This window comes from Harpia harpyja, chromosome 11 (assembly GCF_026419915.1).
Source record: "Harpia harpyja isolate bHarHar1 chromosome 11, bHarHar1 primary haplotype, whole genome shotgun sequence".
Taxonomy (NCBI): Eukaryota; Metazoa; Chordata; class Aves; order Accipitriformes; family Accipitridae; genus Harpia; species Harpia harpyja.
This window is the reverse complement of record NC_068950.1, coordinates 20,672,982-20,699,445: the sequence shown is the minus strand read 5'-3', so window position 1 is coordinate 20,699,445 and position 26,464 is coordinate 20,672,982. Positions and strand designations below refer to the sequence as shown.

At 38.6% G+C, this 26,464-nt stretch overlaps 1 protein-coding gene and 1 long non-coding RNA gene across 20 annotated transcripts in view; one reads left to right on the top strand and one right to left on the bottom strand.

Moving 5' to 3' along the window:
* The window catches only part of PTPRC (protein tyrosine phosphatase receptor type C), a 70,235-nt gene that overhangs the window by 21,501 nt on the left and 22,270 nt on the right, over nt 1-26,464 (bottom strand). For 2 of the 19 annotated variants that reach the window (XM_052800716.1, XM_052800715.1), the window contains exons 3-13: nt 11,780-11,875; nt 10,880-10,975; nt 10,555-10,581; nt 9,966-10,103; nt 9,100-9,186; nt 7,710-7,742; nt 6,683-6,901; nt 5,985-6,089; nt 4,971-5,114; nt 3,967-4,092; nt 2,632-2,787 (exon numbers count right to left, since the gene is read on the bottom strand). In XM_052800716.1, coding sequence (XP_052656676.1) covers nt 2,632-2,787; nt 3,967-4,092; nt 4,971-5,114; nt 5,985-6,089; nt 6,683-6,901; nt 7,710-7,742; nt 9,100-9,186; nt 9,966-10,103; nt 10,555-10,581; nt 10,880-10,975; nt 11,780-11,875 — 1,227 coding nt within the window. Of the gene's footprint in view, nt 1-2,631; nt 2,788-3,966; nt 4,093-4,970; nt 5,115-5,984; nt 6,090-6,682; nt 6,902-7,709; nt 7,743-9,099; nt 9,187-9,965; nt 10,104-10,390; nt 10,447-10,554; nt 10,582-10,879; nt 10,976-11,779; nt 11,934-18,712; nt 18,756-18,871; nt 19,051-26,464 lie in introns of those variants that run through there. The other 17 variants (XM_052800717.1, XM_052800712.1, XM_052800713.1 and 14 more) reach the window with 17 other exon arrangements.
* Nucleotides 20,503-22,783, top strand: LOC128147753 (uncharacterized). Its single transcript, XR_008237093.1, has 3 exons — nt 20,503-20,614; nt 21,419-21,474; nt 22,337-22,783. It is a non-coding gene; the product is annotated as an uncharacterized LOC128147753 (long non-coding RNA).

Sequence of the window (26,464 nt, the reverse complement as noted above, 5' to 3'; positions counted from 1 at the left end):
TTATTTCATGAAGGCAAGCAAGTTGTTATTTTCTCAAAAAATAAGGCAACTGAGGTTGTTTTCCAGACCCATAAACTTATATTGTGGACTATAATCTTCACTTCAGTTATTAAAATATGAGTGGAGCTGCAGAAAGTGGGGGGTCCAAAATATAATATGCTCAAACTAGACTATCATAGAGAGAAAAATCATGATCATGCTCAAATTTGGGCTGTCTAAAAATTAAAGATATTTTTCAATTTCTGTTACAGTTAAGTCTCAGATCAAATGGTTTATATTATCAATCAATTCATTCATCAGCTTTTTTTCTCCATGGGGCTTCAGGTGATAATTTTGATCCCTGTATTCTTCCAAATATAAACCAAAATTTGTTAGCTCAATGACCCAGACCAATAGGGAGATCCCAATGTTTTCATGGATTGTCTATAAAACTGGATAAAAAAGTTCTGTATATTCCACAGAGGGATAGGATTCAAATTCAAAACAATAGTCTGCCAGAAGCTGCTGTATTTCCCAAAGCTCTACAGAAACACATTTAATAAAAACAGCAGATTTAATGTTCTTATATACACATTTCTACATGCTATTCAGGAGTGCTAAAAGCAACAAAAGATTTAATTATTCCTGCCATTACAGGGGAAAAAAACAAAAATCACCATTTGAAACTGTCATTACATCACTAGCACAAAAATAATATTTTATTTTTCACTAAAAAAAAAATAATCCTTTGCTTATTCAGTGAAATTAAAGGAAACATTAATTTAGTGTCATACCAGGTGTGTGGATTGTCTGGCTCATAGTTCACAAATGAGTTTCACCATGTCTAGTGCACACAGGCGACTCATGGCGGGGTTACGAAAGTGACCCAGCCTTGAATTGCCTTGAGGCCCTGTCTCTCTGCAGAGACAACTCACGGGGAGCTGTGTAGGCAGCTTAGCCCTGGGTTGTCTGATAAACCCTAAACTAAACAGGGCGGTGGCTGTGCCATTCAAAGAACCAAAACCTGAGCTGAGCCTTGAAATCCCTTAACAAATAGTATGCCCTGAGTCTCAATCCAACCACTATTCAGTTGCCTGAGGAAGCAAGGTGAAAAAACCCCAAAACCTGGAGGGTTTCAGCTTCAGTTTCAAATGACAACCTTGTGTAGTCAAACAATCACAGACCAGCAAAGGAAAGATAACGGGAAACTCCACTCAGATATACATAATCCATTTAGGCATATATCATGATCCACTCAGACATAGTCATACACACCATTCCACAAGTCAGGGGATAAAAACTCTAAGATTCAGGTTGGAAATGGGGGAGTCACTTCTCCAACTATACAGTTGGCTTGTGAAGGAAACCTTTCCCCCGCCTCGATCGGGACGCCGGTCGAGGTAGCTTCCCTGGGATTGAGAGCCCTTACCTGGAGGAGTAAGTGAATATTGTTTATGCTTTAAGTTTGTAAACACGTGTGTGCTTGTGGCTGTCTGTGAATCGCTTGTGGTTGTAATAGTGTACTACTCTTGCCTTAAAAATTGCAATAGTGCATTCCTCCATTGTATCTGTAAAACCTGCAATAGTGGCGTGTTAAGTCTGTAAGTGAAGTTCAAATAAATCATTTGCTTGAACATTGCAGTTAAGTCTGCGAGTGAAGTTCAAGTCGTTTGCTTGAACCTTGCAGTGAAGTCCTTTTCCGTCACACCAGGTATAAACCATCAGTTTCCCTATAGCTGTATCTCTATATTAGCTGAGTCTGGAGGTGGTGCAATTAGAGCTAAAAAAGTACTAGAAGAAATTAAATAAACGTGGTTTTTGGGGTGGTTTTGGTTTTGTTTTCTTTTGTTTTTCTCAAAGAAGGAATTAAAACAGTATGAGGCTCTACATCTGAAGATTAAAGGGGGAAAAAATACCCCAACAAAACAGAAAGAGCTGAGTCTCTATTATGCCTTGTCTGCATAAGGAAAATATCTGCAAAGTCTGTTGGTTTTTTTTTTTTTTTAGCTTTTCTTGTAGTTCTATCAATTGAACATGTCTGGCAAAAAAATAATTAGGACTACAGGGGTAAGCTTTTGAAAGTATAGCCCCCAAAAGGTGCACGGACATTTCCGACAGCACAAGGGTTGTCACATATTTGGCTTTAACCTAGTGTGGAGTCTTAGAAGCCGACTGTGTACGTGTACATCCAAACTAACTGAAATCTGGTACACACATCAGTATTGGTGCAGCCTGTGTAATGCAGGTCTGCTTTGAGCAAACAGGCAGCTACAGAACACCTTTCATGCCACAAAGAAAAAAATGAATGTTTTTCATTCTCATTTTGTTTAATTTGAATCTTTCCTTTAGATTGGGACATAATGCTTTCTAAAATCTTATAAAGAATTTCAAACAAATGCAGAATTTCTTTAAAAAAATCTGGTATGTATAAGATGAACACTAATACTAAATGCATAATTAAAAATAGATTAGCATTAAATAATTAAAAAAGAAACTAATGACATGAATGTCAATAAAATTCTTTTAGTGTTAATCAGTTTCTTGGCTAATAGGAATGACATATATAAAATATAATGAAGTACAATAAGAAAGTACATATTCCCTGTGTTAGTATCAGCCTTGTTCATAACAGTTAGCAAACAAGTGACTTACCTGCTGATTTTGTTGTAAAGTTACATCTTCCAGTTTTTCCCATAATTATGTTGCTATTATATTTGCTGTTTGTATATGGAGTCACATATACAGAACCTTCTTTATAAGGTTCTAATTTATGGCAAATAAAGCTATTTGTGTCGACAAATTCTGGCTCTTTAAGAAAAAATGAAAAATGAAATCAATTAATAAAATTTGTGTTAGGAGCACAAGAACTCTTACACTTCATCAGAGCTACCTGAAAACGCTGTCATGTGTACTTCGATTTTAATTATCTTGTACTTGGTTGGTTTGTCTTGCTTACTAATGCTAAGTGAAGGCTCAGGAAGAGGAAGATATATATTCCCTAGTCAAAAAGGTAGAAAGTTGAGGTTTTGGTTTGTTTTGTTTTTTACTTTCTCAGTATGTCATTTAAATGGGTGTATTTAAAAACTAACATAAAGTGCATTGATAAAGAGAGGCTGATATTTCTTCTGTGTTCAGCTTGGGAAGGGGTTAGTAGACACGTCAAAAGTCACTCTGCACACTGGGCAAGTCTGTTCTGGTATGATGCGAGAGATGTGTGCTTTTGTTAGGGGCAAGCAGGACAGAAAGAATTGCATGAGAAACAACATGAGCAAAGCTATTACCCACACTGCAGCTGGGGCTTTGGTGGCTTGGGGAACTGGGGAGCAATGGCCTCTCCATCTTTCCTTCTGTCTGCTTCAGAAGTGACCTCCCGGCACCCTGGTATACTACCTCGCTCTCCTACACTGGCCAAGCCAGACCAACCAGAGAAACTGGTGCATGGGGCTGCCGCCCTTTTTGGTAGTGGTCAAATTTGGGGCATGGAGAATGGGAGAGATTATTTCTATCTGGGGAGCACAGGAGCTTTACCTATCTAAACATGTATATGCTAACTGCCATACTTCCGACCCCTGACTTTTACATACTTTGTTGTTACTCAGAAGGCAGGTCCCTGTCTTCTCAGAGATATATTAACCACCTATAGCAGCATTTTCTGAGACAGAAAGCATCATGTTCAAACTGATCAGGCAACTGATGATTTTGTCATAACTTATTCTTAATACAAGAAGCATGAGAACTGAAGGGTGACACAGTTGTGTCCTGAAATGGTAAATTGAATAACCACATGGTTCACCTGAACAACCTCAAAGGAAAGAAATTGAAACATTTCTGTGTCATCCTTCCCCACCCCCCTCAAAAAAAAAAAAAAAAAAAATTATGCACAGTTTGAAGAGATTCCAATATGGTTTGACATTGCATCATGCTTGGTGCTCTGTAAATATTAAAACATGCAATGAATTATTCAATACTGAAGGGGCATATACTTACCGTTGTCATTGCATTTCACGCTATAGCCATGTATAGGACCCTTTGAAATGTTACTAGGTTTATTCCATCTAACTGACACATTTCTGGCATCACAAACCACTGTAAGGTTTTCTGGTGCTTCTGGAGCTGTTGAAAAAAGAAAAATAATGGGGAGGGAAGGAAATGTTTGAATGAAAATGCAAAATATTCCTCTCTCTACCTACTTTGATTAAATTAAATTTCATTGGATACTAAATCAAGACACCAACAACATGTAATATTTTTCACAGTCTATTTCATTCAAAGAAATTATACATAAGTATAAACTGAATATATGTAAAAGCATCATATTAGAGTAATTTCATAAATTTAATTAATTCAGGACAAGGTGAATATAGCAATATCACATATTACCAAAATTGTCCAACATTTCCAAATATTTACCTTGTTTTGATTTTCTTATAATTTTAACAAACTTTAAATGTTTGGCCTGAATTTTTATTTGCAGGTTACTTGCTTTAGTTGATTTCCTTTTTCATTCAGAAAAAAAACCTTAAGCTATTTCCAAGGGCAATGCTTTGGAAAAACACATCATTTTATCTGGAGACACTCTTTGTAATTATTTTATCACATCTTGCTTCAAATCAAGAATTTAACACTTGTATTTGACTAGGCCTCCTTTTTTTTTTTTTTTTTTCCTTTTTGTCTTCATGCAAACTTCCTTACATTTGGCCATGTTCTCACCCTCCAAAAAAAAAACCAAATCACAATCTCTGAGAGGAGAGGAAGGCATCAGACTGGAAGACTGAGACCAGGGGTGGAGAGGGAAAGGAAGACTGTGGCTGCAGTCAAAGAACAACCACAGGGGCAGGAGACTGGGCAGGAGGAGCTGGAGGATAACCTGAGAGTGGCTGAGCATGGTGCTCAAAATATATCTTCAACCCCAGGAAACACAATAGTGGGATTCATAGTAGGGATTTCCAGAAATATGTGGAACATAAAGCAAAAATAAGCATTACACTTACCACCATAATCTGTTCTTATGGTGAAGGTTTGCTTGACAACCTCCTTTTCAAAAAAACATACAGTACCAGTGCAGTTGTACTCCTTGTTGGGTGACAAAGCGTTCAGCTCTTTACATTCATTTAATTCTGTAAAGTCTTGTGAACCTGTAGACAGGAAAAGAGTTTTATCAATATTTTTCACAAGTCCAAAAGTACCTGGTACCATTTTAACTGGGATTTTCTCTACCATATTTATTCAATATAATTTGTAATAAACTATCATAATATTCCAAATGGAAAAGTATACAACTTAATCCAATGACTAGGTTTTAGGTTCTTTTATACTAACTTAGTTTGCATAGGTCTTTACTTTTCATCTGTAAAGCTCATATGATTTGACTTTCTAAGAAAACAGTTTTCCCACACAAATCAAAACATTTCATGGGAGTCTAGCAGAACCCTGGAGTGGCTTCTTAGCTCTTCAGCTCCCTGAAACATGAAATCTCCAGTCCCAGACATTCATCACACATTTTTCTGGGACACGTGAAGACATTCAGCATCCATATCTTCCCTACCACACTAGCTGCCTTTGAGCCAGTGTCTCCTCAGGCTGACTGGTTCCAGGAGCAGGGAGCCTGGACTCTCACCATCTAGGAGCCTACAGAGCCAGCTTTCTGGGTAGTCTGCAAGGGATCAGCTCACAGAAGACCCACAGACTGCAGGATTTCCAAACACTCAGCTCCCCTTCAGACCATCAAGCAGGACCTCAAAAACTACAGAAGTCTGCAATTTGTGAAGCTGGTAAACTCAGTAAATGAGCTCTCTGGGTTTAAACTTTCCCTAGACTTGCAGTGCGCAGGGACGGTAGTCCCCACCTGGAAATCCCAGAGATTCTGAACAGCCCGTCCCTCAAACTGGCACAATTAATTTAAATCTGCCAGTCTCTCATCAAAAGACAACATCAACATCGCTTTTAAAAATAAATAAATAAATAAATAAATAATCAACTTTTAAAATATCTTAGAAGTGTCTTACCTTTGCAGTTAACAGTCACATTAGCACAGGCAAGTGAGTCTTCCCAACATAACTTTGCAGATGTGTTAGTTATATCCTTAACTTCAAAAGGATCCTTGCTGCTCTCTGAAAAGGATTAATACTGTATGTCACTGTGACATTGGCTATATTGATTCTTTAAATAGCAATTTGTTCTTTTATATTTGTTGACTTGTTCTGCAGTATGAAGATACAATTGGCACAGAATAATATACAAAGAATTTAACAAGAAATGGAAAGTAAAACTTGAAAAATCCTACATGAGATAAAGACACTGCTGGTATTCAAATAATAAATGAAACTTTTAATCCAACAATCTCTTTAGTGAACAAAACATCCAGCATAAATAGTAGCTTTCAAGTGCTAGCTGGTCTTGCTATTGCTAACCATGCTACATATGGCCAACGTAGTTAAAGTTCCCCTTTTTCCTTTACAATGAGAAAATTACAATTTTTTACATCCTACTTGAGGAAAATTCTACGAGGTTTTAAGATGCAACTTCAAAATGCAAAATATCTTGCAAACCAAGCACAAAGTATGAAAACCTTCTTTCTGATTCTCTGAAAAGAGACAAAAATAGACTAAGAAATCCAGGAAAGCTGAATTACTGCATGTCAAAAAAAAAAAAAAAAAAAAAGAAGAAGAAGAAACTATTAAAACCAAAAACTTTCTATACCTACCAGGCGGAATAGTAAAATAAATGTCTGTGCAATTTTTAACTCTAACAGTGTATCTCATGCATCTCTGAAGTTTTATTATATTGGTGCTGGAATTCACAGTTATGTTCTTGTTAGCCCACAAAATAACATATTCTCTGTTTTTTCTGAGATTTCCCAGTATAACTTCAACCATGTTATTCTCGTCTTTTCCATTTCCTATGCTGTAGTTCATATGACCAACTAAAAGAAAAAGATAAAATAGCAAACAATGATTTTATGAAAATTTTTAAGAATCATTAAATGTTTTATGGCACTGCCAGCACCATATGTGTTTTAAGAATCAGAAGATACAGCAAAATTAGTTGCTCTTTATTCTTTACTTTTTTATTTTATTTATCTTTTACTTTAAAAAATTGTTTACTCAAAACAGAAAATTTCCTGAGGAAAATATTCTTTTAAATAATTCCCTAGTTAGAAAAACTAAAGAATTAAAAAGATGAACATTCCAGAACCCAATTTGCTTCAATTTAAAATGTCAGTTCAAAATGAAATATTTTGACACATTGAATCATTTGCTTGAACAGAAATTTCAAATTTTCTTATTCAAAGCATTTCATAACCACCTAGTAAATAATGGCTATAGTCTATTCCTGAAAATTAGAAAGGAGAGGTCTCTAATTCTGAAAAGAGATAAACCCATGTCCAACCTTTAGGGGTTTTTTTAGTTATGAATTGCAGTTTGCAGTATATGATTATCAGCATGATGGGGAAAAATTAGAGAGAGCCCAGTGGAATGAAGTCAGATCTCTTCTGCAGCCCTGATATCAACAGCCTAGAGCAGGGCAATTTAACAGAACTGTAAAAGTAGCTAAGAAGAATATAAATGTTAATAACTTTAATCCTACTCTTCCAGAATCAGAAGACAGTTTATAAAATAACCTGAGATGCTAACTGATCAGTTTTACTGATCAGTTTTACTGATCATTTTCTGTATTTGAGTTTACTGGTTTGGTCAAGACTGAGGAAAAATAAGGGGTTTGGTTCTTACCACAAGGTTCTTCAGTTGTCACTATGGGAGCTTCTATGAGAAAAGAAAACAAAACAAAGGTGTAGCTCAGCAGGTTTGGGTTTTTTTTCACAGAGCATTGGAGGAGGGTGACTGGTACTGCCCCAAACTCTTCATTCAATATATTCAATACAAGTAATTGCATTTAGCACTCCACTCACATTCAAAAAAGGGAAGAAAACAACCCCATTTTTAACTAGTTGTTTTAGGGATCATGTGTCTTTCATCATTTTCCAGTGACATCACTGACTACAAATCAAACTGGTTATTAATAACATTTCTGCATACAAAGTTACACAAGAATATTCCAAAATCACTCAATCTCATAGCAGTATGGTAAGCTATAGCAGTTTCCCAGGATAAGTACGCTGTGGAATGGCTAACTGAACAGTAGCCACTGTCACTAAAGAAACAAAATTTACCTACTTTTTGCACAGCTACTCTTACATTTGGAAAGAGATTTATGCAACAGTACAGATTGGTTTACAACTATTTTTACACGGAAATACCCAAAAGAAGTTATGAGCTGGTATTTAGAAAATCCGTACAGAAGCTTGAGCAAAGAACTTCATCCTGAAAACAATTACTTAAAATATATTAAGGTATAAGTATTACCAAAAGAGACTGACGTCTAATTTTTTTCATAGAAGATAGGCCCTAGATTTGCATCCCTCCAGGCTGGGAGTCATCTGGCTGAATAATTGCCCCTAATGAGAGGGTAAACTGAGAGGGTCCAGTGGAGAGTTACCAAGATGGTTAGGGGCAGAAAATCCACAAGTAAAAGCCAAGTTCAGTCTGTCAAAGAGCTGACAGCAGCCTACAGCTACTTGAAGGGCAGTTACAAAGATGGTAGGAGTCCAACTCCTGGATGTACTTTGCTCAAGCACACACATTATTTTATTGACCTGAGTAATTCCTGACAGCCCAATTGCAACAATAACGTGTGTAAGTGCTTGTAATATTAGATCCCAAGAAAACGTTAATGCTGAGTGAAACAAAAGAGAAGCCACCAGAAAACAGAGAAACATACAGATCTTGGATGTGTTCATACTTTTTTGCTGCTTGGGCAAATTTCTGTGAATATCAAGAGGAGTACTGACACAGTAATTGACAGATTTACCCTCCTGCTATGCTGCTGTGTGGAAATAACTTCTATTTTTCACTTGTTTGAGAAGTAGCAAATCTGGTGTCTTTAATATTACTCATAAACTATTAATAAGATTCCTAAAAAAACCCTTAAGTTTAATGCAGTTGCATGCCTAATTTGTATGCTTAAGTTTGATAAAAGAAATTCAGAACGAATTCCCTCATTCTAACACATTTTCTGTGCTTGCTGTATCGTAACTGTCATAACTGTGTGCAAGTTTGTCACCTATTGTGTGAGTGGGGATGATCCCAGTGTTTGCTGGCATGCTGACTGGTGAGATGGTGCTGTGCAAGGATGTTGAATTGTAATCATCTGTAAGGAAATAAACAACATATCAGCATTAAAAAGTAAAATTCATTATATCATACGGCTATGTCATCAGAAGTGTCTTACACTACAGCCCTTCTCCACTATTTTTTCTTCCAGGATTTCTGTAATTTAGAGAAGAGTGCTGAAAGAAAAATCATGTTAATACATCCAATAAAACAGAAACTGAGTATTTAAATAGAAAGCAAATTTTTAGGAATATACAACTTATTAATGGATTTTGCAGTGTACAAGGACAATTTTTTGTGTCATTATTTAGGGATAATCCAGGATGGAGTCAACATAAAAATGGCATTAATAATTGTGAACTGGGAAAAACTAAAACATTTTGCTATATTCTTACAGTAAAACACAATTATGAATAGTGCTTGTTCTCTTTCAAAAACAAGTGCTCCAATAGTGTTCATTTGCCAGATGACATACCTTGCTCACCATATTACTTATTATATCGCATTATTTACCTCCCTGCTTATAAACCACTGACTGATTTCTACATTCTATTTTAGGTCCATTCCTATTGCTATTGCTTTGGCAACAGCCTCGTTGACAGCAGCTGGCATTTGGTACCACTGTGATGACTACAAGGCCTGGCCATCAAATAGCAGAAGTCGGAAATATTTCTGGTATTGCCACTATGCCAAATTGCAGATACCTTTTGTATTTGATGAACCATAAGGTGAAAAAGGCTACCCTGAGGCTGAATTACTTAGTTTTCTGCTACAGTTCAGAGAGTAGTGAGTGGCATCTAAAGGAAGACAGCAAACCTGATGAAGCATTCTTGAAGGCAATGGGAGTGTGTGTGGTCAGGGCAGGAGTGCTGCTGCGTGGTGGGCTGCTGAGTCCCACAGCGGGGACAGAGCCTGCGTGCGTGGAAAAGTATGTGCTGTCTGCAGGAGAGACACCTGTGGTGAGAGGTACAGCAGTTTCATTAATGCTTTGGAGGCTGCCCAGCCAAAGAGGGACACAAAGCTGCACAAAACACAGGACTGCTGTGCTGGAGCGCTCTTGTACTGAGGCACTGTGAATTTGTTAGCAAGCAAAGGCACACTAAACGCTCAAGTTGTTAGGGGGTCCAACAGGTGTCAGCTGAACATTCAGTAAGTATAACCCTTTTTGGCGCTGACTGCACCTCTTTCATGCTAAATGCTGTTTTTTAAAATATACTCAAATTCATGACTCAAAACCAGACCTGTCTGACATTCTTGTCTCTTAAGACAGCATATTTCATTTCATTGGGCTGAATGAAAAGGCATTACACACTCTGTAAGATAACTGCACACAGGAGAAGGAAAGAAGAAATGATCAGAAAAAAACATCAACGCAGTTCTGTCATGTAAATAAAAAGTTTCTTACCAGGTGTAGTCACTGCTGACTCAACTCCTTAACAAGAGAAAGAGAGAGAAAAAGTGTAAATTAAACTTTCAAGGAATTGAACACAATCATATGCCAAAAATATAAAAAGAAACATTCCTTCCTTCCAACTACCAGCTGAGCTTTCCCCAGGGAATTGCACATTCTTAAGTAATATTGGTCACATTAAAAATCACTCTTCCTTGAGACAGGAGGCTGTGCTGTGCAGCCTGAGGGGTGGAGACAGCATCAGGAAGGCTGCGGTGGATGCCAGCTCAGCTGAAACAGGAGAAGAGCAGCAGTGCCGGAGTCCCAAATTCATCATTACCTTCAGTGGTGCCTGGAGGTGAGAGTGATGTGGAGCGTGCAGGTGGAGGTGACATAAGGGAGGAAGAGCTGGTGTTTGCCAGATTTTCATCTCCTGCTGCACAGTGGGGAAAAAATATCATCAGGTGAGCAATGCATGAAAGTGAGAAGCTCATTGCAAGCAGAAAGACTGCCAGCTGCTCTCTGAATTATATTTCTCCCCCCAGCACTGGCAAAAAGAACACATCTACATTGCTCTCCAGTTCCTGCACAGGCTGTGCAGCACATCTGCTTGGATTTATTGCAAGAGCATGGCTTGCGATTAGGTCTGCAAGACCACTAAGTCCAAATTTCCACCAGTCTGTCTGGGATGCCTTTGTGGTGAAGAGGTTTGATCATCCTTTAGCAAGGTGTGGGGGATGCACTGATTTCAGGTGTTTGAAAACACCAGCTGAAGGGGATGAATTAATGTGCAGCTTGCAAAAACCCCAGACTGATTGGGGTATTTTTGTTTCGTGTTGTTGACCCAAGAAGGACCCTCTTCCCACAATCATCAAATACTGCTGTTGTGCCCGAGGAGCTCTGCATGAATTGCAGGAAAGTGTCACTGTGAAAGCTCAGCATGAAAATCTCATCTGAGAGCTCAAGGGGAAGAGGTGTCCATAAGGAAAACATGAACTCGTAACAACTGCTTTCTTTGAAAAACGTGTTTCAAATCCCCACCTTTGACTTAATTAAAATAAAAAACCTAAATATGTCCTTATCATATTAACAAATTTTGCAGTAATATAATTGACTTCAGACAACGTAAATCACCAGCTTGCTTTAACAGTGATGGAGTTAACCGATGTATGATAGAAGTAGATGCCAGTTCAGCTAAAGCAGAAGAGCAGCGATGTCACGGTCCTGAATTCACCGTTACCTTCAGTGGTGCCTGGAGGTGAGAGTGATGTGGAGCGTGCAGGTGGAGGTGACACAGAGAAGGGAGAGCTGGTGTTTGCCAGATTTTCATCTCCTGCTGCACAGTGGGGAAAAGATATCACCAGGTGAGCAATACATGAAGGTAAGAAGTTCATCTATATTAGAAAAAGGCCAATGGTTTGTATGGCTTTCTCTGAACCACATTTCTTAAGACAGATTTGACTGGGGGATAGTTAAATGTTTTCATGTTTATCAATGCATTTTGCAATACCAAAAGCTAAAACTCTCAACATATTTTGCATCATCACACAGCAATGTATACAAGTACAAGCAATATCGACAAATAGAGGGTGACTTTTCACTGAATGAAGAATGACTTTATTGCTAAGAAGAGATATCAACACATTTTTCTCATTGTCTAGGAAAAAACCTACCTGTATATAATCTTCACTATACAAGACCTGGAAAGCCAAGCCTCGACATTCCTGAAAGCCACTTACTTTCCCTAATATTAATTTCTAAATGGCAGTGCCCTTTCTGGACCATCCTGCTGATATTTAAAAATCTCTCCAAATAACTTTTATCTCCATGTTATAAATTACCTCCTGACTTCAGCTGGGAGCTATGATCTTTTCACACCTATAAAAACAAGCCTCATTTTTACACTCTGCTTTGAAATCCTGATCCCCAAAATTTTGTATTTGTGTAATGTAAAATTTCTGTTGCAAGAAAGAGAGACAAAAATAAATGGCAATGGCTGGAACCATGAGTTTGTTCTCATCACTATATCTTTTACTCATTTTGAGGATTAGAAGCTTCCGCTTTGACATAAGAATCCTGAAATCCATCCCCAAAGTATGTCTGTTCCCTCAAGATGTGTCTCTCTAACACAGCCTGCTATGCTTTCAGCAAGGAACAAACCCACTTGTTCACACATTCCTTGCTGTGACTGTCCACAAACTTTCATCCGCTTGTTCGGCTCTTCCTTTCTCTCCCTTTTTCTACTAGTTGTTTCCCACTATGTTTCTTTGTTGATTTTTTTTGGGGGGGGGGGGGGGGGGCATGTGTGGTTTTGTTGTGGTTTAACCCCAGCCAGCAACTAAGCACCACGCAGCCACTCACTCACTTCCCCCCCACCGAGTGGGATGGGGGAGAAAATCGGGAAAAGAAGTAAAACTTGTGGGTTGAGATAAGAATGGTTTAATAGAACAGAAAGGAAGAAACTAATAATGATAATGATAACACTAATAAAATGACAACAGCAATAATGAAAGGATTGGAATGTACAAATGATGCGCAGTGCAACTGCTCACCACCCGCCGACCAACACCCAGCTAGTCCCCGAGCGGCGATTCCCCGCCCCACTCCCCAACTCCTATACTAGATGTGACATCACACGGTATGGAATACCCCGTTGGCCAGTTTGGGTCAGGTGCCCTGGCTGTGTCCTGTGCCAACTTCTTGTGCCCCTCCAGTTTTCTCGCTGGCTGGGCATGAGCAGCTGAAAAATCCTTGACTTTAGACTAAACATTACTTAGCAACAACTGAAAACATCAGTGTTATCAACATTCTTCGCATACTGAACTCAAAACATAGCACTGTGCCAGCTACTAGGAAGACAATTAACTCTATCCCAGCTGAAACCAGGACAGTTTTTCAGATAACACTTCACTGTTTATAATTTCCCTGTTATTCTCTGTTACTTCAGCTTCCCTACATGGTACTTCACAACTGTTGTAGCTCTACTCTTTTGAAAATAAACTCCTTCAACCTTTAAAGCAAAGATCCAGGTTTATGTGAAAAACTGCAATACTTATGAAGGATACATGTTCTGTTGCTCTGTTCATGTGCCAGCATGAAAACCATGTCTCTCATCTCTGACACAGAAGCTCAACATAGGCAGATCTCCTGGGACTCCAGAGATTTTCCTTATCGACCCAACAAGCAGCAGCACACGTCTTGGCTGCTCAATAGCCACCATGGATTCTGCACTCCTTATGGACAGTTCAGAAGACCAGCAACAGCCATTAAGAAAACACGACCAGTGATGACAAAAAGTCATCTATGGAGAGCGAGCAATTTCTTTATGTTCAGAACTGTCATGAAATGTATATAAGACATGGTATAAAAATGAATGTAAACAAAAGCTAAAATCTTGTAAGTACTTTTCTAGTGAGCAGTTCAATTTGTTGTGGGCTGTACATTATTCAAGATCTCTTCCTACAAATTAAAATTTGGAAAAAGCCAGTAGTTTGATATTTTAAAGAAAAAACATCAACAGAAGTCAAGTGAAGCCCAGCTAGAAATAGTAACGCAGAGCTAGCTACTTCATTCTTTATTGAAGTGGGGACGGGTGTTGCCTAAAATCTGGTCAATGAGATGAGGATATGGGCCTGCCTATAGTTTGTCTGAAATCATATGAAACTTTCAAAATAAAATTGCTCTTAATTGTAAGAATATAATCTGTAAAAAATGCAGTAGACTGACAACAGACTGAATAACACTGGTTTAGAAGCCACTATATTAACAGCTTTAGTATGTTAAGTCATTTATATCTAGGTATCTCCACTGAAACACAGGACCATGTATACTTTTCAGAGCTACAGAATGTTAGCAGATGAAGCTTCCTAACCTGAGAGTTGTCACAGATAAGAAACAAAAATAGAGATGATCTTTTGAACTATCAATGTATCTTCAGCATCTGAAATCTCTGGTAAGGACTGGAACATTTATTAACAGTAATTGTATAATCTGACTGTATACGTTAAACTGCCAAGGAACCTTGTAAAAGCTAACATGTATATTCATTCATATTTGGCATGAGCAATTAATTTTCAATGTATTTTCATGTTTTTTAAATTCAGTGTTTGAAAGCTGGCAGTTGGTCACTCTAAATTCCATAATATGATTTTTTTTCTCCAACTGGCTTATCAGCTCAAGAATCAATTATTTCCCCTCCTTCCCAAATCTTACTTTGTTTCAGCACACTAAATATACCTCAAGCCCCAAATTAACTTTCTATGAGCATCTACACAGATCAACTTCCACTTAAATAACTGTTTCCAAGAAAAGAATAGAAGGAGTTGCAGAAAAAGTCCTAAATGAAACTCTGCTCAGAGATTAGTGAAACATTTAGAAATACTTTTCAAGCTATTTACTGATCTCTAAAGCAAACACGATGGAGACAAAAATATATACTTCAAGATTCCCTCTTCCAAGTGAAGATAATATGAGCAAAAGAGAGCTCATAAGCTTGTCACAGTGTTGTATTTCTGGTTGCCTCATTGACCTCCTTAAGATTCCTGTGAAAGTCATTTTCCCCATCCCCTCCCTTGTAAAGTTAGGAATAATGCTACTAGCTTAAATATAGCGTGAGGTTTATTGCTCACTCACGGTGAGAGATGCTAAATGTTACACACAATCATAGAACTCAAGGTTGGAAGTGACCTCAAGAGGTCATCTAGTCCAACTGCCCTGCTCAGACCAGTGTCAACTAGAGCAGATCACCTATTAAAACAGTTTGGAAAATAATAGTCCTAGATTGCCCTTTTTTCCCTCCAAACAAGCACTGGCATTTTAACAGAGTTTCATGGCAGTTTTATGTCCTTCTAAGCATTTTAAAGGTCTATGATTCTCTTCTATTCCATGATTTTTTTATAGCAATGTAATAGGATGCAGTTGAAAAGAATTCAATAGGTGGCACCAGAACACTAAAAAAATCCTCTCAAACAGCAAAGCAGATAGGTTTCCTCATATAACCTTACTGAGAGATACTAGGTAAACTGAAGGAAAATAAAGAAGGATCCCAACACACCAGACCGTGTTACTCCAACATTAATAGGCATATTGCTACAATGAATTTATTTTTCCCAAAATGTCCCACAGCTAACAAATATGTGTGAGCTAACCTCAGGTTACCAAAGTTAACCTCAAAGTCAGAACTGTTGACTCCTGTATATTCTAAAACATAACTCTGGAATCTTGAAGGCTGAAATCTAAGAATATATTTAAAATTTAGTAAGGATGTCCAACTCCAAAAAAAATCTGTGCAGTATGAAAGCCTGATAATTACCAAACTAAGCAAGTTGGTCTGGGTTTAAACAGGAACTATCCCAAACCTTTTCTCAAATCTTAAACTGCATCCAGCCATAAGACATTTTTAAGATAATATGCATAGGATAGGCTCAGACAACCCAAGTGGAAGAATTAAAATATACGAAAAGTTCCTACTACTGAAGGAAGCTTCCCTTTCTCTTCTCTTGATTTGGCCACCAGTTAGTTCCTGCTGACTTACCCAAAAGATTTGTAACCCATCAGTAACGTTTGAGCAGATCTGGCCTTAGTCGGATTCCCTGCAAAAGGATACAACCAGCATATCCCACAGGCAGATGGGAGCTTGGCTAATCACTTTCGTTCCCTTTCCTCTCTAGCTACCAGTTGGCAGACAGAGTGCAGCTGCTGCTTGAAAGAAAGGTTTTAGATGGAATGACAGGCTGTCAATGAAATATGCCTAAAACGGATAAGCTGACCACCCTTTCTCCTGAAAGCTCAAAGACATACAGGCCCTGGGAGTGAAACATGGGACTACTGTATTTTGAAGAAACCTTTCAATGTTCAACAAGAGCAAATGGAAAAGCTGTGAAAGAAACCAGGCCACAAAAAAAAGCCAAACACTTCAAACCCGAAGGACAGCAGGCTGTACAGGTCACATTTGGAGGTACAGGAGCTGCTATATCACCGCTGCAGTAGTGACTGCACTCACTGCAGTGAACTGTGGTCGCACCCATGTAAGAAGTTACTGCTTGCTGCTGTCGTCTCAGGAAAGACAAATAAAGTGAAAATGCTTTCCACTTGGCAGGACCAAGTGACTCAGCAGAAGACAACTCAGACCTAGGGTATGTTAAAAGACACTGTGTTCCATGTAAGTCCAGGGTCTGATCTTCCCGAGCAGAAGGAAGCACCAGCACACACTTCCTGTGCATGTGTGTTATTAAAGAAAACTCCAGCTGATAAGATGGAGATACTGTTGAATCTACATTAAGAGCCTAAAAACATTATCATGTTTATATGGGCAAAAATACATTAGCTGGTGACAGGGAACATGCCTTTTAACTCCATTCTGCTGCTTAATTTGCACAGTAGGTAAAATGGACCTGGTTTTGTATTTCCTGGTGGGCTGGGCAGGGGACTGCGCTTGCATGCCATTAGCTCAGGCTGTCCCCTCTGAGCACAGGAGTGCTGCAGTATTGCATTCCTTGATGCACACAGCATAAAGAAATGTGGAAAGGAGGATCCCTTTCTGCTAGTAGTGCATTTGGTGTTTTATCTAGCATGGTACCATACTCTTTACATCCAGCTGCACTCTGCATTTCTTTGCCAGACCTGGAGAGGGGGCAGAGGAAGTAATCCTTCCTCTCAGCCTTGTGTCTGCAAAACCATTGGCAGACATGTTTTTCTGCCAGGAAAAATGCTTAGTGGTTCTGCAGAGCTGCTGCCCTTTTCCCAGGATCTCTCCACACTTTGGCATCTTGGACAGACCCCAGCAACCCCCACCGAGCAGCATCCTACACAAAGCAGCTAGTCTAGGACCAGATTCTGTCTTCCCTCTTTTTACAGCTGAAGAGCACTGCTTCAGCAAGGTCAGGGCTCTTCACATCTGCACAGAAAGCAACAGGATGTGGTCTACTTGTTCAGATGGAGTAAAGCTCTTTGAGGGGGTCTTCTAGCGAACAGCACAGACATTAGTAAGCTCCACTGCAAGCCAACACTAAACTGCAAAAAAAGAACAGTTCCTGGTGGGAGGTGAAGGGTAAGGCAAGGAGCCTTACAAAATGCTGCCAGCCACCCTTCTTTGATTTATTTTTAAACTTCAAGTGGGATAGGATGTAATTCACACCTACTTTAAGGCTCCCTTGTGCTGCCAGAACCAGCTAAAGGGACCTTAAAGTAAATGAGCATCAGGGCCAGAGATGTTATTGCTTCTTTTTGCTGCAAACACGAAATAAAGGGATCCATTGCTACTTTATAAATAAATCTGGGCAGGCCTATGAATAGGCTAGCAAACACTTATACATCTGAGTAATTCTATACCACAGAGGACCCCTCAAATTTTATAGGTAGGATCATGTGTGCTGAAATGCTTTTATAATCACAGACTGCAGAATTATACTTTATTCTTTATCACTAACACCGGGGAAGAAAAAAAAAAAAACCAACCCCAAACCATTCCTAGTTTCTGGACAAACTGCTGCTTTTTGAAAATTGATTAAAATAATGCCATATAAAGCTCACATTAAAAATACATGAAATTTTGCATGCTCTGAGTCAAAAAACAAATTACTCTTTCGAGTTCAACATGTAGACACTTCTCAGGTAACTGGGACATTTCAGAGGGTCCTAAAAAAAAATGCATATGCTTTTGGTCATTGAAGATGCAGTCACAAAATCACTTCAAAGTAATCCATAATCTAATTGGTAAAAATCTTCATAGTCCTACAGCAATCATAGGAATGCTATACATTTACTGTAGCTGAGAATTAAAACTAAATAGATATTAGAATTTCTATTCCCACAGGCAATATTTACAATATTTATTTTCACCAGAAACTAGGGATAAAAAGTTGAAACTGTAAATTTTAATTTAACAGAAATTCTAAAATATTTTGATTGAGAAATACCAATTGTTTCCTTTTTGCATCAGGATATAACATTCATTCTGACTCCCCAAAATGGTAATTAAAATAGTTTCCATTTGAATTGCTCAAAATATTTCCTTTTATACAAGTTCACTAATAATTACCCCCATAGTGGCTCCTTAACACACTGCAATCATTCTCTAAGAGCCTGATCCTGTCAGTCTTTCCTACCACCTTTAATCTTTGGTTAAAACATATATCTTGGGAGCCAAAGGCTTTTTCGTTCCCAAGACGCCTACCAGTGCTCAGACCTGAATTGCATTGTGGAAGGCATAGTCTTCCTGCAAACCATATCTCAGGAATAAGTGCAGGCCTACACTACAGCTAAATATGATAGGATGTGGTATTATTTTTTTAATGAAAATTGACGTTTGAAATTAATGCTTGTTCATAGTTCCCACCATCTGTGACCCTCTCCTTGCTGTCCAGCTTCCAGGACAGAAGTTGTCTCTCTCCTCCTCAAATTCAGAGTCAACTATAAGCCTTAAGCAGCATTTACAGCGTTGGAGAAGGCGAAAAATTCAAATTAACCAGCAATCAAGTACAAGGGTAGCAGCCAGAAGAAAGAGATAGAAATAAGAATAATTTACAGCTGGCAGATATAAGGAGAAACACAATGTTGCAGGCTCAGGAAAGAGGAGGAAGTACAAACATCAAAGTTTGCCAACATTTATCAGCTAAAACAAATTAATACCAAGCATAACTTCTGCTAACATACAGAGCCTGTCTTAAGGAAAGAATAAGAAGAAAAGCACAAGAAAAATACTGACACAATATTTTTTTCTCAACTAACCTGAAATCAAATGAAACCATTTAAAAAAAGGAATTTTCTGATTCAGATGATAAAAAATAAATTTAAGAGTTTAATTTTTCCAGAGAAAAACAGAAATTTCCCTCAAGAAATATTAATTTCATGGAAACAACAATTGTTACCAATGATATCTAGAATTTCTCAAAACCATAAACCTGAAGTAGAACAAAAACTAAAAGCAGCAATTCAAATACTTTTTGCCATGTACACAGTTCTTGCAAACTTAAAATAAATATCCAGGAATATTGTATATTTAGCAGGCAGAAGGAAGGCATTTCTATCAATTGCACTACACTTCAAATGACATCCTCAGTCTTCACAGGAGGACTTTAACTATGGTAACCCACTTGTATGGCTACAGCTAATGACGCCTTTGCTGCTCTGTGGTTTCTCTCATGCTGTTTACTTCTGTTTTTCTTCTACAGAACCCTACTCAAAAGGAAGAGGGTGCAGCATACTGTGGTTTAGAGCTTAAGTGCTTCCAAATGGTGAAACTGAGTTACCATAGCACCCACATGCTCAAGCAATCAGACCTATCTTAGTGCTAAACCACAACTTCTCTAGTGCAGTCATGAAATTTCCCTATTAAACTCCTTTTCACCAAATTTGCATTTGTAATTATTTTTAGTTGTACGGGTTCATTAATATGATACAGTGGGGGGTGCCAATCTTTGGGATACAGTCCAGGCTGCTTTGCAGGGAGTACTTGTCACCATGTGAATTGTCTGCAAGAGGCAAGAATATTAAACCCTAATGTAACAGTTACTTCAACTGTGAAACACTGGCTACCATCCACAGTCATTAAGAAACACCTATACATGAGGAATTGAAGATTGGCTGTGATATTTGCTTGGCAATTTTGTGCTACATGCAAAAGAAAAACTGTGCTAATGTTTGCTTTGCCTTTTGTACATTTTCAGTATTTGTGCATGTATAGAGTCAAGAGCCAGACTCACGTAGATACCGTAACAAACTTGTCTGTTGTCAAGGGCCAGTCACTTTCATTATGACTTTTCTAGCCCTGCTGTACCTGCCTTGATCTTCCCTTCCCACATCTGCCACGAGCAGAAAGAAACACTTGCTCCATATTGCTCTGCTTAACGATACCAACAGGCTGGTTCTGGATTTGCTGAATGCATATTGTTTATGGCAAGCAGAAAGAGGAAAGAACATGCAACTATTACATTATTCTCTCAATTCCTACTCCCATGTTTTTGCAATTGCTGACTCTATTAGTCCTGGGAAGCTGCTGAGCACAGTTGAAGGCAGCTCAGTTCTCAAGAGTTTTGACCAGAAAAGGAGGCTGCAGCCAAGAACTGACTGACTATTGGTGAGTATGAGGTAGGGGTAAACTTCTACATCTCAGACTATCTCATTGGACCATGTTTTCTTTAAATATCTGATTTGCTTCTCCATCTGCCTCTGAGTTCCTTCAAGATAAAAGCATTATCTGGTATTGTAAACCTCTTCCTGACTGCACATTAATTTTCAAGTAATTTTGCCAGCAATAGAAAATGGGTCTTTTGCTCTGCAAACCAGAAACAACTTGGAAATATTTCTCTAAACTATCTTTAGTCAGCTCAAAGGTCAAACCATAAACAGTTTGGTACTGTATGAATAGCAGTATTTTAGCCATTGATAACATAAAGCCTGCTGAAATCAGAAATATTTTCTGTTTAGTAGAGATCTATTAGCATGAAGTCCTTGCATCAACAGCTCTGTACCTACTGGGAGCATTATGTCAGTGGGGAATCTAATCAGTGATTTTCAAAATGATGCAGCCAGTGATTTTTAAAAAGAAATGAACATTTCTTTTAAGAAATGATATCTGCCTATGAGCTTTTCCTTTTTGTAATAGTATTTTTCTCTGATCCATTGCTATGTTAAAGACCCCCCAAAAATATCTAACTGGCCTGTGGGGGAGCTGAAGGAGGAGTGCAGATGACAGAGATAAATAGTTGATATTCAGGTGCTCTGAATATCTGTCTCCAACTGACATCACCTGGATTCACAAATACTTAGCTTTCCTACAAAATAGATTCAAAGTACAATCAAAAATGGAAAGAAAACACGTAGGCTCTGAAAAGAGACCATAACATTTCCTTTAATTTGTTTGTTTGTTTTGTAACCTTAGATGCGCGTGGTATTCTAAGCCAGTAAAGAGTTTTAGATGGAAGTATGATTTTCAAGGTGAGGTTGCTTCCTCTTAATTTAATTTTATTTATAATGCAGAAATATCAGTATTCCTCAATCCCAATCATAACTGCCTTGTGCTATGTTCTATGGATGCTGTATAAGACAACTTATGCCTGGAAAGGTTTCAGTCAGACAAGATGGGGAAAAGGAAAGGAACATTTCAAGTGTTACAAAAGGAATATTAGGATTAAAAACTAAACAAACCAGCCAACCACAAAACTGGAGACAGGCATTCACAAATTCTTAGAAAAAATCTATGCTACAAACAGGAGCCCCAAACAATCTAGTACTCCGTAAATTCACAAATCCAGCCTTTTACTATCACAAATAGCTAGTCCCTAACAAGCTATTTCTTTGGGTTTTATGCATTGCAGATTTTTTTTTTTAATGTAAAAGGACATATAAAGGTACCACAGGAGTGCCACGGCTTCACCTTGGCCAAGGCCTGAGGGCAGGGCAAGCAGGGCTGAGTGGTGGCAAACAGCCCCAAGCCAGCAAGACAGAGTGTGATGAACCACAGAGCAACCCACCAGAGTGCAACACTCAACGCTGCTGCAAAAGTGTAGCGGGGTGTTCCTGGGGGCTGCTCTGACACTCTGACAGCACCTGGCTATCGAGGCCCTCGGCAGTAGGGGCTGGGGACAGAAACAGTCCAGAGCCCCACAGATCTTTCCAAAGCTGCAGTCACAAAATACTTCTGGTTTAGTGACACAGGTGAATGCACAGGCAGCAGCTGCCCTGTTCCCACAGGACAGTTCTTCCCCTCACCAAGGTGAAGCTCCCAGTAATTCAATACTGCTGCAAAAATCACACATTTCGGATAGTGCCCTGAATACAAAATTTCTCACACTTGCAGGAGATGCCAAGTGGCTCACAGGAGTGGTGATCTGAGGACTGCAGTGATGTTTGCTGCTACTGAAGCATCTCTGTTACAGAGCCCAAGGCTGGGGCTGGGGGGAGTCAGCTGCTGTCTTTGATGAGAACAGGGCCCATGGTTCAGATGAGCACATTGGAGCCAGAGCGAGGATCTGACTATCTGCTCACAAGAATGACATGACTGTTTAATTGAATTCTCTGATGATTGTGCGGTTCAGGATTAAAGAACACTAGCTGCTTTATTCCACAGTGGAGTAACACACATGCCATTGCTCTGTACCTCCAGTGCACAGTGCTGGGTTTTACTGTGCTCAGTTACTCTGCCTGCACAGCCCCAGCCTTTGAAAGATCCTTAACTACAGCAGAAAGGCACAAATCAGAATAAAGATGTGGCACAAAAATTTCATTTTCCAGCCATCTGTCATTTGTATTTCTACAGCCTCTTGCTCCGAGCTTAACAGGACCCTCAGCAGTCCCTATGCTCCATGAGCCAAAGTCCCAGCCTCACATCTCTAAGCAGCAATGCTCTAAACTATCCTGCTAGTCTCAGTCATCTCCTATGACCCAGATTTCTTCCAGCATGAAGAGAAGATCCTAACCAGCACTGGCTGATAGACATCTAGCTTCTGTTTCTTAAAAGGATAGAGAGTACAGAGGGAAAAAAAATCACCCAGCTCAGTGGAGAACTGTTTCCATACCAAGTCTGCCTTCTGGGCAGCTTCCTCGCCCTCCCAGGTCTGCCAGCTGCAGCCAGCAAACTCCCTTTGTTTCAAGGGAGAGTGATTTTACTTGGTTACTATCCTGACTTTTTTTTTCGCTCCAGACATTCAGGCCAGAAATGATCAGAATTAAATATCACTCATCAAATATGCTACTGAATAACATTTTTGTTTTTCATAAAATACTGTGACAAACAGTATTGACTGATCAACAGCTAAATCAACTGTATACTTGTTAGGGTATAATTTAAAACACAGTAAAATATACACACAAAATGTTGATAGGAAGCATAATAAGGGTCATATTCTACCACCATTACTCATGCAAAAATTGTTTGAAAAGTAAATCATTCAGTGAAGCATATCGATATTTTTTAGAAAAACTGCCCGTTAAAAATTATTTATATATATTTCCTATATAAACTAATATGGAATCATTCATATTTTATTGAAAAGCAGAAATTACCAGTATTTAAATTAATCGAAGTTTCCTATATTTGATATATAACCTGAAATCCATCTTGTACTCAGCCAGCATGAGGAAAGTTGGGACTGTGACCAAGTCCTACCAAGGGGTTCCTCATTTTACTACTGTATGAGTGATCAGGTGTACCATCCATGTCTGTACCTCTGCAACATCCCATGCAAAATGGAGATAATGGCACTTTCCTACTAAACTGGCATACTGCAATTAGAAATTCATTAAAAATTATGAAGTTTGCAGACAAAGGATCTGAAAGTGCTATAAAAAAAAATACACTCACACCTGTCTGATTGCATAAACAGGAACAGTCATAGGGCTGCGAAGAGAGAAACTCCTAGAACTCGAGCTCCCCAGAATGCTGTGCATGCACGTACAAAACCCTCTCATTGTCTCAAAATCTGGATTGTAAAACCTGGGCTCTGCCCCTTCAGGGAAGCTGAGCCAACGCTATCGAGAAAGGACCTGTACTTCATGTCATGCCAGAAGCAACGATGAACAGATTTCAAAAGAGAGCTGAGTGGTTTCTCAGTCCTCTTTCCTTCTTTATTTTTCTTTTGAAAATCAGATCATCAATTTTGGTGCCCAACTCTGGGCAGTTACCTGCATTTTAAATGTGTCCTTTTTTTCTCTTTCTCTATTTGCTATGGTCATTACAACAAACATAAGATGTGAGCCCTGACTTTAACAATCTATCTGATAATCATAAGCAAAAACAGACAAAACCAGTTCATCTGATTTTGCTTTAAACCCTGTGCTGACCATTCTTTTCTGAAAGACAGTGTATGCTGAAGGTTTCAGGAGATGAAAATAAAAGCTCAGAAGAGGAGTCCACTCACAGGGATTACACTGCCCCATATTCCAGCAAAGAACCTGTGAAATCTAAAGCTCATATTCCTCGGGATTTGAACAAGACTAATTTCAGTACCACTTTAAATAATTCAAGGCAAAAGGAACATAAACAGTCTATGCTTCCATCTTTTGTACGTGGCAAGCAATTTTCATTAGCATTTCATAAGTATTTTCCTTTTCTTCCATTTTTTTTATAATTTTTTATTTTAAAAATATTAAGCGAGCAGTCTCGGAAAGAAAAGTAAAATCAAAGATACTAGATTAAGATGCTAGACAAGAACTTATTTAGGAAAAGAATTTTATGGACCTTTCAAAGTATAGGGACCCAGGGAAAGCCCTCAGGCCAATACTAACAGAACATCCAATTTCATGCTCCAAATAATTTTACACTCTTTATATAGGCACAGCAATGCACAAGCCAGGAAATTCAGCAGACCTGTAAACATTTCTGATGTCTAACAATAAGAAAGGTGTATATAGTACCATTATACATCTTATGACAATAGCAAGAACAACTCCCACTAGGAAGTGGGAGGTCAGAAATGTGATTTGATCTGTAACAAGTATCAGTCTGTATTCATACACATAGATGGAGAAGTTTGGAAGTAGCATGTGTAATGTCTTCCGTGAGGACAAATGAAAAAGCTGAAGCAGAAAGACACAGTATGTGCAAATGTGGGTAAGATTTTATTCTTTCAAAGTCTATACTTTAACAGCTTTTGGTTGAAATACTGATGAATTTATGACCACGTGACCTGGTAAAATTAACTGGTCTTTCATTTTTATGTAAGGGAATATATCAGAAATTTTTCAGTTGTGTAGATTAAGACACTTGGAGACATTATCTAGCACCTATACAGCATTTCATATATATGCCACACAAATTTGATAATATGAACAAACCAAAAAAGACAAAAAGTTGTGGTAGGTGTTCAAGAAAGCACTTCTGCACACAGATTCATCATAGACTTCAGTAGGAATGAAGCTCATATTTTGAATTAAGATGATGTTCTGAATCAGGACTGCTAAGAGTCCGGTGTGTAAGCATGTAACAGATCCCTAATATCAACCCAGCAACAAATACAAATAGGAAATGGGGACTGAGAGTGCTTAATTCAGCATTCATCTCTGCTGGCTCAGGAAGGCACATGAGCCTTTTCTCTGCCTGCCACTTGGTGCATGTAGACCAGCTCCAGTGTGGAATCACCTGGCTTTCCATGGGCTGCTCTGCACCAACATGTATGCTGTTAGGAGTACTTGGATAATCTGAACTATGATCAAAACCCTGCACAATCTACAGCACCCACAGTCAAACTCTGTGTGAATTTGTCTGTTTTTGTAACACTTCATGCTGCAAACTGAAAATTTCAAGGCAGTTTCATCCATATTAAAATTATGAAAGACAACTTATAATGATGCCAACATTAGCAAGGCAATTGAGACCATTATAACCAAAGACCCAAACAGGCTGCAGCATTTCAGTTAGGATTTTCAAGATTACCCTCACATCCAGAAACTTTGAAAAATCTGTAAAAAACTAAAATTCTAGCTTCTGGACTCCCACTTTTCTCCACAAGATTGTTTTGTAGGAACTTCCCTGGTCAAGAATGCATGATGTTCTGTCCATTGCAATGTCTGCTGCAAAATCAATTGATTATGTGCTGTTAACACAATGCGATGTCTTTCTTTCCTTTTGGAAATAAATTGTTCTTTATGTACATTTACATAACCAAGACCGAAAGAAATTAAGGACAGAACAACAGCATCTGCAGCGATGACGGTGTAAAGCAATCTGAAATAGTGCAGTGAAAGATAAGGCAGGAAACCACCAGCCCTCTTTAGGCTGACAGGGCCAAAGAAAACCTTTACAAAGATTAGTAAACTCCCAAGAAATTAAGGAATATAGTGATCAGGGAATGGAACTCCCTAACCAGGACATAATGTGTTTCTGTTAAGGGATGAGTAGCCAATTCTCTAGGTCCACAGCAGATGGTATAAAAGACAATTGAATTAAAGGCTATCAATTCATTTTGGCAGATGTCTGGGGCAGATAGCT